The 13,131-nt window shown below is 41.7% G+C and overlaps 1 protein-coding gene across 1 annotated transcript in view; it reads right to left on the minus strand.

Annotated features, from left to right (window-relative positions):
- The window catches only part of XYLT1 (xylosyltransferase 1), a 315,294-nt gene that overhangs the window by 21,127 nt on the left and 281,036 nt on the right, over nucleotides 1-13,131 (minus strand). The window contains exons 10-11 of the mRNA XM_074965390.1: nucleotides 11,194-11,389; nucleotides 1,104-1,437 (exon numbers count right to left, since the gene is read on the minus strand). Of these exons, the coding sequence (XP_074821491.1) occupies nucleotides 1,104-1,437; nucleotides 11,194-11,389 (530 nt within the window). The remainder of the gene's footprint in view (nucleotides 1-1,103; nucleotides 1,438-11,193; nucleotides 11,390-13,131) is intronic.

A 13,131-nucleotide genomic window follows, 5' to 3' on the forward strand; every position in this document is an offset into this window, starting at 1 on the left:
GCAGTTGCCTGGTGATGTTTGCATTACTGAAGCAGCATGTTACACTGTAAGGTAAATGCCTGACTCAGTTTATTTACTCCTCTGTCAGAAAGACAAAGAATTTCTGAAAACTAAATAGGATAGGTTTATATATTTGGCCACTTTACAATGGCTGATGCTATGAATATTAATGACATTTCGCAATGTAAAAAAAATATGGCAAAGATATTCACAGCAACAAACATGCTCTGATCTCACAGGTGTGACTTGGAAGTGCTTTCACCACCAATACATTTGATACATGCTAAAGAATATTCAAATGAATGGATTTTCTAATGGAAGTTGCAGTCAAGGTTTCTAATAGCACGTTCTAACAGTATTAGAGAGGAATAGATGGTTCAGACAGCTAGATGATACTGTGGTAGGAAAAGAAGTAACTTTCTTTTAAGAGAATAAGCTTTGGTTTGGTCTTAAGCATTTTGGGGTCACAATGCACAATTAGGTACAATTTCAGATGCACAGGATCTCATCTTGAGGTTACAGGGAAGGTCTAGACAGCTATGGGGAAAGGTTGGAACAGTTGTTTGGGAAGGAGATGGGGTTATAGCACACATCATAGGTAATTTTGATGAATCCAACATTTCATAAACTAATATTCTTACCATTATACATAAGGACTTTGTCAAGCACACAATATGAACAGTGTAAACCTCTTTGAGCAAATAAGTGAAAGAAGCAGCAAAGAAAGGAAATGGCCTATTCCTGTTTGCTTGTATTCTTAAATTATGGTTTGCATCGTTGCTCTTTGATTATGAAATGTCTAAAAGTTCTTTAGGTTCTGGGTTGTGTATATTTTAAATCCTTTATTTTATAGAAATGAATAGTCTTTTGTCCAAAGTTCCTATGTTTTACAGAATGGATTCAGCTACTTGCACTCATCTTCAAAACACAAGCTTTCTTCATATTTAATATCTAAACTATTCCTTTTTTTGGTACTTTTCCTGTGTAGTGGTACTGTGATTTTTAATCATAGCATTGACAGTGAATGAAATACTCTTTGATACTAGTACTTTACATCTATTCTGAAAACTTTAATACCTACTATACCTACAAAAACCACTTACCTTGCTTGATAGGTTGCCTGTTGGAGAATGTAAGAGGAGTAACAAGGAATTTGGTTTCAGCTACAGGTACCCAGTGGTGCAGAATTTTAATGGTCCAGACTCCAGGCCGCAGTGGCAAATTCAAAGGTGGTTTGTAGTGAGTAAATTCTGCACTAGATTCAATAAGGATATCATATGTAGCTGCGATTACATTGATAGGGTCCACCCAGATCACAGTGACTGTGACATTAGGGCCTTTTCCCCACTTCTGCATGCCAACTGGTTCATCCATCGGCCCAATAAGTCCTCCAAAGTTCCGAAATATCCTTTCCTTTGCATCCCAGTCAGTGCCAATCTGAAATTAAAGACAATATTACCACTACTGTTGTCTCTGTAAACAAATTGAAGGTCCTGATCCTGCAAATTCTATCCCACTCTCATTGACAGGACTATTCACATGCTTAAAGCTAAAAATGTGTGTATGTGCTTCTAGGATCAGGGCATAAATCTATGTTATTTACAGAAACACACACGGTACCTCTGCACAATGACATGAATCAGGATCTGTCAGTGTTATAATACTGGCATTAAAACATGCTTTGAATGGAAATTCAACATACAAACTTAAAATTTTGTAGCAAGATTTTTAAAAATAAAAAAAAGCCCATTTGCAAATATTAAAGTTTGCAGATTATTGATCCAGAATGAGAACTTAGAACATTTAGTATTTAAGCAATAAATAAAAAAAGATTAATTTATGGTCCAAATGTAGCTACTGAATATTCACTGCAGTAGCTTTTGTCTTTAATCCACGTGCATTGCACAGTACAGAGATGTACTGTAATGAGAGATCAGAGCTTTTTAATGTATTGTAAGAAATAAGCACAAATTAGCTTGACAGGGGAGCTTAGTTTTTACACATGGACACATTAGCAGGAAATCCTCAATCCTGAGTTGGATGCTCAAAAGAGCATGTAGACATGTACATGCCTGTTTTAGGTACATAATTGCTGATTTGGGCAGCTAGATGGTCTCTTGAGATGCCCATGCTTCAAAAGTTAAAGCAAAAATGTCAATGAATCCAATGACCTGATATGGGTTTAAGCGAGCCTTTGACTCGACACTGTGTGAATGGGAGAGGTTTTCTCTCTATTTTGCTTTGCTTTTGTTGTTGAAAGAGGAAAATTAATTTGGAAAAATCTATAGTCAGACAAAGGTAAGGAAACCGCAGACTCAGACTGGATTCCCATGTCACCCTTTTGCCCAGCACCGTTTTTAACCAAACATAGTATACTGAACCTTGATCGGCAGAATCATGTAGTTTGGGCCCGATCCAGTTGCTTCAAAGTCAATGGCTTCAATGGAACTTGACTCAGGCCCTACTTAATTTACAGATCAGACGCTTCCCCCCACCTCCTCAGCAGTCACAACACTCCCTTCCTGATTGGTAGCGGGGGTTATTACTGGTAAGCCCTATTCTTACTGTCACAGCATTGATGTTCTTTTTTTATTTACTAGCAGTAAAGTAGCTGATTCACATCCCACAGTAAATATTTAATAGACCTTTCATTTTCCTAGTAGCTTTCATATTTCAGTGCACTTAATATGGGATTTAATGGCTCACCTGTAACCCACGGATAATGTGAACTTATCAGCCTTTGCTTATACATTAAAGAGAGAAATATCTGTAAACAGATAGCATGAAGGCATACATAATAGTCAGTCCTTTCCAAAAGGCATTTTTTTCACCCAAACCGCCTATTATAGCATATGTTTGTGTATAACTATCTAACTGTGGATAGCCCCCCGCCACACACACACATGCAGGAGCCTTCCTTCCTGGATGACTGAGGTGCTAAAGGAGCACTCAAGGAAGACAAGGCCATTGCGGAGAAGCTAAATGAATCCTTTGCATCACTCTTCACTGTAGAGGATATGAGGGGAGATCCTGACACCCGAGCCATTCTTTTTAGGTGGCAAACCTGAGAAATTGTCCCAGATTGAGATGTCAATAGAGGAGGTTTTGGAACAAACTGATGAATTAAACAGTAACAAGTCATCAGGACCAGATGGTATTCATCCAAGAGTTCTCGAGGAACTCAGATATGAAATATATTAACTGTGGAATGTAACCTATCACATAAATCAGCCTCTATGCCAGGAGAGCCGCAGATAGCTAATGTACCACCTCTATTTAGAAAACAGTTTCAGAGGCGATCCCGGCAATTACAGGCTGGGGAGCCTAACTTCAGTAGCAAGCAAACTGGTTGAAATGATAGTAAAGAACAAAATTATCAGACACACAGATAAATATGGAATGTTGGGGAAGAGTCAATGTGGTTTTCGTAAAAGGAAAACATGCCTCACCAATCTATTGGAAATCTCTGAGGGAGTCAACAAGCTTGTGGACAAGGTGTCCCACTGGATACCACATACCTGGACTTTCAGAAAGCCTTTGACAAGTTCTCTCACCAAAGGCTCTTAAGCAAAGTAAGCAGTCATGGAGTAAAAGGGAAGGTCCTCTCATGGATCAATAACTGGTTAAAAGATAGGAAACAGAGTAGGACTAAATGGTCAGTTTTCAGAATGCAGAGAGGTAAATAGCGGGATCCCCCCCAGGATCTGTACTGGGACAAGTGTTCATAGATACTAAGGTCAGAAGGGACCATTATGATCATCTAGCCCGACCTCCTGCACAATGCAGGCCACAGAATCTCACCCACCCACTCCTGCGAAAAACCTCTCACCTATGTCTGAGCTATTTAAGTCCTCAAATTGCGGTTTAAAGACTTCAAGGAGCAGAGAATCCTCCAGCAAGTGACCTGTGCCCCATGCTACAGAGGAAGGCGAAAAACCTCCAGGGTCTCTTTCAATCTGCCCTGGAGGAAAATTCCTTCCCGACCCCAAATATGGCGATCAGCTAAACCCTAAGCATATGGGCAAGATTCACCAGCCAGATACCCAGGAAAGAATTTTCTGTAGTAACTCAGATCCCACCCCATCTAACATCCCATCACAGGCCATTAGGCCTATTTACCATGAATATGAATATGGAAAAGGAGGTGAATAGTGAGGTGGCAACATTTGCAGATGATACAAATTACTCAAGATAGTTAAGTCCAAAGCTGACTGCGAGGGGCTACAAAGGTATCTCACAAAATTGGGTGACTGGGAGACAAAAGGGCAGATGAAATTCAATGCTGATAAGTGCAAAGTAATGCTTACTGGAAAAACATAATGCCGACTATACAAAATGATGGGTTCTTCTTTGAAAACCTGATCAGTGTGAAGAGGCAGTCAAAAAAACTAACAATGTTAGGATCCATTAGGAAAGGGATAGATAATGAAACAGAAAATGTCATAAGCCCACAACTTTAATATTGTGTAAAATTCTGGTCGCCTCATCTCAAAAAAAGATATATTAGAACTGGAAAAGGTGCAGAGAAAGGCAATGAAAATAATTAGGGGTATGGAACAGCTTTCACATGAGGGGAGATTAAAAAGACTTGGACTTTTCAGTTTGGAAAAGAGATGACTCAGGGGAGATATGAGAAAGATCTATAAAATCATGAATGGCGTGAAGAAAAAGTATTATTTATCCCTTCACATAACCCAGGGGTCACCCAATGAAATTAATAGGCAGCAGGTTTAAAACAAACAAAAGGATGTACTTCACACTGCACACAGTCAACCTGTGAAACTTGTTGCCAAGGAGGAAAGGTCCATCAGTGACTATTAGCCAAGATGGTCGGGGATGCACAGCCACACTCCAGCTGTCACTAAACCTCCAAGTGCCAGAAGTATCTGGTACTTTATGCTGTCAGAGACAAGATACAGAGCTAGAGGCTGATTAGTCTGACCCAGTATGGCCGTTCCTATGTTTATGTTTTTCCTTCCCATGAGGGTAGTGAACACCCAAAGCTGGCCTGCTACTAGACTCTTGTATTCTCTAAGTTCTCATCTCGTCTTAGGAGAACTAGCCACCCAAACACAATGCCTAGGTGCTGATGAGATACAGCCGTACGATCTCTGGATATGCACTACCATCGATACGTAGGCCCCAAAGCCACCCACTCCACCCACACTGACTGAGGCGATCAGCACAGTTTATAGGTGAACTCCTGCAGATGAAGGGCACAGGCAGAACACTAAAATGCCAGCAGTGCAAAAACATTCTGAATTCATCTGCCAGCAGCAGAAACGCCTCTTACAGGACTTACATCCGATGAAGTGAGCTGTAGCTCACGAAAGCTCATGCTCAAATAAATTAGTCAGTCTCTAAGGTGCCACAAGTACTCCTTTTCTTCTTACAGGACTATATCACTGTAGCAAAGGAGGCAAAATAAGCTTGCTAATTCTCCACAATTAACGCAGCAGAATCATGGCCAGCAGAGCTATTTCATATAGTGAGCTGGCTAACCCAGACTGCATAGCCCAGACCCAAGCATCCACTTCTCCGATAAGATCAATTGCATAACTATGGGGCTAAATGGGAAAGAAAATTCCCTGACCACACTGTATTATCCACCTGAGTGTGGCCCTGTCACACTTGCTGAAGATCAAAAAGCCCTGAAAAATAATACAGACACAGCCTATGGAATGGATCCATGACCCTCCTGGCTGGTAAAAGCCAGCAAACAACTTTGCCCACTACTAACAGGAATGACCAATGTCTCCTTCAGAGAAGCACACCAACCTAACTCCTTTAAAAATGCAATAGCTCGCCCAATCCTCAAAGAAGTCTACCCTTAAACCCTGAAGACCTCTCAACTCCTGTTCTGTCTCCTTCTATGTAGTAACCTCCAACATGTGATATCAGCTAACATCCTAGATGTCTCATAACCAGGATTCAGACCAGGATATGCCATAGAGACAGCTCTGGTGAGACTAAAAACGGCCCTTAGCCATTCATACAGACAAGAGCTCCATGCCCATACTGCTGGACCTCTTTGCAGCCTTTGACAACCGTGGACCACAAGGGACTACTAGCCCACCTGCCTGATACAGAAGGATACGTCACCCAGCACTACAGTGGAGCTAACTGTTCCTCTCCAGCAGAGCTTAGACTGGCAATTAGTAGCTACCCTCACCTCTGCAGTTCTCCAGGGATCCATACTAACCTCTCTTCTCTACCTGAGAGCAGAGAGAGACCGGGAGATGCCATGGACTCAGTGGCCAACAGTGTGCTGCTAACTACAGTAGAACCTCAGAGTTATGAACACCTTGGGAATGGAGGTTGTTTCTAACTCTGAAATGTTTGTAACTCTGAGCAAAACTTTATGGTTGTTCTTACAAAAGTTTACAACTTAACATTGACTTAATACAGCTTTGAAACTTTACTATGCAGAACAAAAATGCTGCTTTTAACCACCTTAATATAAATGAAACAAGCACAGAAACCATTTCCTTACCTTGTCAAATCTTTTTTTTTTTTAAACTTTCCCCTTTTTTAGTAGTTTACATTTAACACAGTATTATACTGTATTTGCTGCCCCCCCCCCTTTTTTGGGTCTCTGCCGCTGCCTGATTGCATACGTCCGGTTCCAAATGAGGTGTGTGGTTGACGGGTCAGTTTGTAACTCTGGTGTTCTGCTGTATAGATCTCATTCTCAAATATCAGCATGCCTTCCAGAAATGAGTTCTTAAATGAAAAGCAGCTGGCTCAAGCTGAATCCAGGAAAGACTGACATGATGCTGCTCAGAAAGGGGAAATGCTCTGAAGTAGCAGCAGAGTCACTGTCTCCACCTTCCACTGAAGGCACACAGTTCCAATTTGTCAGAATGGTGTGACACCTTGGGATGCTCTTTGACTCCTCACTAAGCTTGGATGACCAGGTTATCATCAGTATCTAAAAATGCCTGCTTTGTCCCTTCCTTCCGGACAAGGACCTGGCTGCAGTGATCTATGCTTTCGTCACCTCTAGGCTGGATTACTGTAATTCACCAGATGGAAGTTGAATGTGAAGGTGATGCACAGGTGCCAGCTGGTACAGAATGCAGTTGCCTGCCTTCTCCATGGTTTAGGCCACCGGGAGCACATCAAACCCATACTGACGTCCCTCCTCTGGCTCACAGTCGGCTTTTGATGCCAGTTTAAGGCTTTTGTCCGAATTTTCAAAGCAATTACTGGATCAAGCCCCAGCAACATTACAGACCACATTTCGATCTATGAACAATTGACAGCTCCGCTCTAAGGCAACGCACATCACAAAGCCCAAGATGAAGCATGTGAGAGCTGCGCATAAACCAATCTTGGACAAGGGGATCCGGCTACAGAACAATTTTCCAGAAGGGATCAGAGGAATCCAGAGTCTGATTGTCTTTAGGAAATGCTGCAAAACCTTCCTCTTCGACCAAGTCTTTCCACCATAAAAATGACACACACACACACACACAACACTGACATCCCTTTCTACCAAATAAACCCCTGCCAATGGGGGGAAAAAAAACCCACACAACGATCCTACATCAAGCAGAGATTTTACTCCAAATAGGGAGACATGCCAGAGACTCTATAAAATCCACTAGGGACTTCGTTATTGATGTTATGTGGAAGCTGGTCAGATACTACAATGATAGGCCAAAGCATAAAACTCTCAGACAGACTCAAAGCCCATGCCTCAGCCTAGACATAGCATGAAGGAGTCCCTAGCTGAAGGAGTGAGGGGTATGTTGGACACAGAGAGGTAGCACGGCTGGAGCGCAGTGTGCTCTGGCAGTCTCCAGCTGTGGTACGTTCCTTTGGGGACCTCAGCTAGATGAAGTATATTACAGCAGACCAGGCACTGCTTTAATCTACACTGGGGCCAGGGCCAGTGCAGATCAGTCCACAGAATCAGGAAATCACAACCAGCTTCTTCATGTCCTTCCCAGACACACACTCTGTTGTGCTGAGCAGATTTCAGTGCAGGAGAGAGGCTGAGGCTTTCAAGTTGTAGCATTTTATAGTGAAGGTGATTTTAAGCAATTCTGAGAACTTTTTATCCCTCCCTCTGAGCCCTGCCCTAAAACATTCTTAAAATAAGTTTTGGATACCATATGTGGAACACACAGAGAGCATGACAACGTGGGCCGGTATCAAGGCTTCATTAACAGTCATTTGGGACAAGCTGCAGAGCTCTTGTGTGACTCTGACATCCAAGAGTAAATCGTCTATTCCAAATCCACAGTGGAAAAATTTTTGTACCACATCACATCGCATGATAGTTTTCTATAGAGACAGCCATACTACAGACCTCTCTCAAGGTAGATTATTCTGGGATCCCAGAACAAGGTGTGAGTGCTGGGTATACTTGGGAAGCTGGAATTCTCCCTTGTCTCATTGGTATAAAGCTCCTGTTTCCATCCCTGTTCAATCCCAAGATAAAATTTGCCCAAAATAAATTATGCCTTGATTATGGGTTTGTCTCTCATTGCTCTTCATAAGTAGGACCATTAGGTTCACACAATGCACACTAATTGCTTGCCACCTAGTTTATTTTATTTTCTGTGATGAATCACAACTTTTAACAAGGCCATAAATGAACTTAGTGTTCCTGTGGTACAGTTAGAGCTGAAGTCATTTAATACTTTAAATTAAATCAATCTTTTCCCCTCCAAGTGCATTAAATTTCAGGTTTCCTAACATATAGCATGAATCCAGGTTTGTAGTAGATGACAAGGACACCCACACAGTATACATGTTATGTACAGATCATTTTTGAGGGGTCTGGGGCTGTCATCTGATGAGGATGGAGGGGGGAACCCTAGCAATTTTTCACTCCGATATTTCCTCTAATCATAAAATTCAACACAATAAAGTGTGCTCAGAATCTACTGTGCAACTGCAACTCTGCCGTAAACTTTGCCAACACTTTGGTACCTCAACACTAGCACCCTTATAACGTCTATCACACACACCTTTCTGTCTCACCCTTGTATTGGTGTTGTGGAAAACCCGCTGGTCAGGAAGCGGAGTTTGAGGAGCCAAATGGGGGAGTGGTAGCCATAACAGTAGTAAAAGCAGCATAAGCCTAATCTGAACTGTAGTGATCCTATCACCCGTGCTGTCCTATTGGTTGTATGCATGGACCACAATGACCACTGTAAACTTTAAAGTCCTACCTGCAGCACATTTTGAAGCAGCCTCCCTGTGCTCTTCCTGCTGGCCTCATTTCTGTGAGCCAGCAACAGGACTGCAGTGCCCAGCCAATAACCACCTTGCCAATTCTAATTCACTGTCTGATCGCAAGAAGAAAGTTATTGGGAAAGGCAGCACAGATATGACATGACAAGCATAACCATCATCCTGAGTTTTCTATCTGGTTGCTTAGCTCACAGCCTTTGATCCTAAGACTGTGGTAATCCTCATAGTAGGAGCACGGACTGATTTATTTTACAGCCATGAGATCTTTCAGAAACAAGAAATGTCATTTAGAATGACGGTGGATCAGTTGTGGGGCTTGTCAGCCTTGACTAAAGCCAATGGAGTTATTCTGTACGTACACTAGGGAGCAAAGCTGGGTCCAAAGGCAGAGAGATCTGTTTTCCAAGGGTAGTCAGAAAATAAAGTAAATGATTAAATAATGATTAAAATGATTGGCTTTGTGCTTCCTAGTCTGTCTTAATATGAATCAGCTGCGAAAGGAGAGAACAATCTGAGACACAGCAAACAAAACTCTTTTCAAGCGTATCTGGATGACTGTTTCCAATGGAAGAAAAATTTCCTTCTGAAGTGAGGGGAACTCACCAAGTGTCAAATTCTTCCCTTGCTTACATTTACATGATTCCCACTGAGGTCAATGGGGACACAGGCATCAATCTTAGGACAGATTTTGGGCCTTTTCCAGGAACTGATACAAATCAAGATTTTTTCTTTTTTCTTATTAACACTGTATTTAAAATAGACACCCGAGTACTTTAAACACATTTTGTCACTCAGCTAGATGAACTGTTTCTGTTGCTCACCCACGTGTTTTCAAACTTAGAAGCACTTAAATCAGGAATCATGCTAAAGTAGAATTATGAACCAAACAAACAACAGAAGTGCTACAAATCACAAGAAATACAGCTTGTATGACAATTTATCACTGCACGAAATGGCAAGTCAACCACCAGACACATTGATAAACAGAATGCATCCCACATTCATCTTCTTAATGGGACATTAATGTCTCGGATTTGCCACGCACACCAAAACACTGAATCCTACCTAGGCCTTTCTTAATTGCCCAAGACGACGATAATTTATGGACTTGGCCATAATGAATGGGAACAAATTTGTTCAATCAATTTTATGCTTTAATTGAAAATTGTGGCCTAACAAGAAACATCATGAAATTAACTGTTTAGACAGTTATATGTTTAAAATACAATGTAGATGTCCGATTCTATTATTGGTATATTTCTCATGATGCATTTTAGGGGTACATTTTTTACAGTGTGTGTGTCAGATAATGGGACAAATCCAATGAGGAAATAACGGAATCTGTGGGTAAATCTCAACCATTACTGTGGTAATTTTCTCTTTGATGTTCCTACATCAACATTCTATCCATACGTAGTTTCATTTTTCCTAATTTTAATTTTTTTCAGTGGGTTCACGAGAGGGAGGATCTAATAGCATGGGCTAGAGAAAAGAGCTGGCTCCATCACACAGTCCATCTCAATCTGGAGCTGCAGTGACCTTTTCCCCCCATCCCCGAGTCTCTCTGGAAGGGGATATTGACACAGATGATAATTCCTGTAAGGCACTGACCACCTGTTGTGAGATAGCTGTCCTCATCTGCCACTTAACTCCAGGGGATCTGAGGGCATTTAGAATATTGCAGGAAGTGCTCAGCATGTTACACGGTTGGGCCATAAATCATGATTTGCATCAATATTTCCTGCGATGAAGGACTTGTGCACTAACGCACTGAGCCACCCTGCATTTGAAAAAGTTGATGAATTGACATGCAAATTCACCAGTTGTTTGTAAAAGATGTGGCTGATTGGTTGGGTTTTTTTGCTCCACTAATTGGCAGGCTGTGGGCATTTTTTGGTTTTGGCTTGGCTGCACAAGGGGGGCTAGTACCAAAAATGCGCCCTGGCTGGCAAAATGGCGAGGGCTGCTCTAGCTAGGAATGCTTACCTCTGAAAACTGCAGCCTTCCAAAATCACTTGGTGGACTAACAATCTTAAACATTTTCTTTGGCATCACCCAAGTTTCCAAAGTCTCTAGTTTACTGACAGCCAGATTTGTTGCATGATGTTTGATTAAGAAGCCCTGAAAACGATCAGCGAGGAAGTAGAGTTGGACTGAAACTGGATGGCCCATGGGATAGTACCTGTAAAACACACAGTATATGCACATGGACAAGGATTATGAAAAATCAGACACATGAAATCACCATTTACTTTGGGCTAATGGTTTAAAAGGACATTCGTTTCAACTACGACATATGCTGCTTTAACATTAAGAGATTTTAACTTTGTTCATTACTCGGTATCAGATATTCTTAGGCTTTTCTGATTACTCAAACAAAAAACTGTTAGTAAGAACATGCATTCATTTAAAAGGCATTCACAGCTAAACTTTTAAGCTGTCTCTTTGGGCCCGAAAATTCCATTTACTTACTAATCCTTTCTGCTAAAAAGGTCCTGCACAAAGGTGGACAGTTTGAACTCTGAAGATATTATTTTATTGAGTGGTGGGGAGACCAAGCTACAAAGTTCAGATCCAAAGTTTTCCCAGATTTAGGGGTGTTCAGATTAGGGGTTCCAGTCCAAAGTGAAGTCCATGTCAAAACCAAATCCAAACTTTCCTTAAAGAGGGGGATATCCAATTTCAAGCCATGTTCAAGTCCTTCTCTAATTTCATTTTGTAAGGGAGGGGGTGGATAGTGGGGATATGTCTACACTGCGGTAAAAGACCCCCGGCATGGCCATGACTGGCTTGGGTCAGCTGACTCAGGCTTGTTGTGCTCAGGCTGCAGGGCTTTATAATTGCAATGTAGACATGTGGGCTTGGGCTAGAGCCTGGGCTCTCAGACCCCACGAGGGGGTGGGTTTCAGAGCCCGGGCTCCAGCCCGAGCCTGAATGTTTACAGTGCTATGTTTAGTCCTGCAGCCCTGTGAGCTCCAGTCAGCTGAGCTGGACTTTGAGGCTTGGTACAGTAGGTTCTGTATTACAGTCTAGACATACCCTGGATTTCATGAAAGAAACCCTAATAGCACGGGCTAGAGTGGGGCAAAGTCAAGCAGCCTCTTACTCCCTCTCTCATACACAGAGCTCTGCCAATGCTCCCTATTCTGGCTTACAAAATTCCAGCAAGGGAACTCTGCTGAGAAGAAACTGTGAATTGTGTTTATACCAGTTGGTTCTGAATAACGTGATAACAGAGAAGCATTACTTTAAATACAGTTACATAGCATTGGAGTCTACAGACTTGATACGTTTCTAACAACCCTTAAGTATCAATGAGAAGGGCCTTCCATTAGAAGATATGACTGCACTGAATTTCAGGGAGAATCCACTCCTTCTTTGGCCCTGTTTCTGCATGTGCTTAATCTTTTACGCTATAAGTAGCTCTGATGCCTTCAATTCGCAGTGGACTATTTACAGTGTGTAAAGCTAAGTATGTAAGTCTTTGCAGGATTGGGGCCTTTCTGCCTCATGGCTGAGAAGCCAAAATAAAAGAAAAAATAAATTTATAGGATCTGCGCCAAAGAGAAAAACTTTCCAAGCAAAAGGAGAGAAATGCAGCTTGGCCAGTTTCTAGATTTTCTGGTGACAGTTCTATGACATTAATAAATGTCCACTGTTTACATAATTACTGTTATAAAATTCCTTACCCTTGTGATTTCAGAAAGCCTTTGATACCAATGTACAGATGTAAAGGGTAGTCCATAAAGTAACTGTAGCAAACAGCCCAACCAACCTGTGAATATTTGAAAGCAGTACTGGACACTAAAGCAGAAGGTCTGTTTATTATGTATACGTTCTATCATCTCTCATTATCTGTCTCTCTGTTTTTATGGCCCCCATCACCATCTCATCCAAATTCCCCTCACTGCTACAGTAAAAACG

This window comes from Natator depressus, chromosome 10, assembly GCF_965152275.1.
Source record: "Natator depressus isolate rNatDep1 chromosome 10, rNatDep2.hap1, whole genome shotgun sequence".
Classification (NCBI taxonomy): Eukaryota; Metazoa; Chordata; order Testudines; family Cheloniidae; genus Natator; species Natator depressus.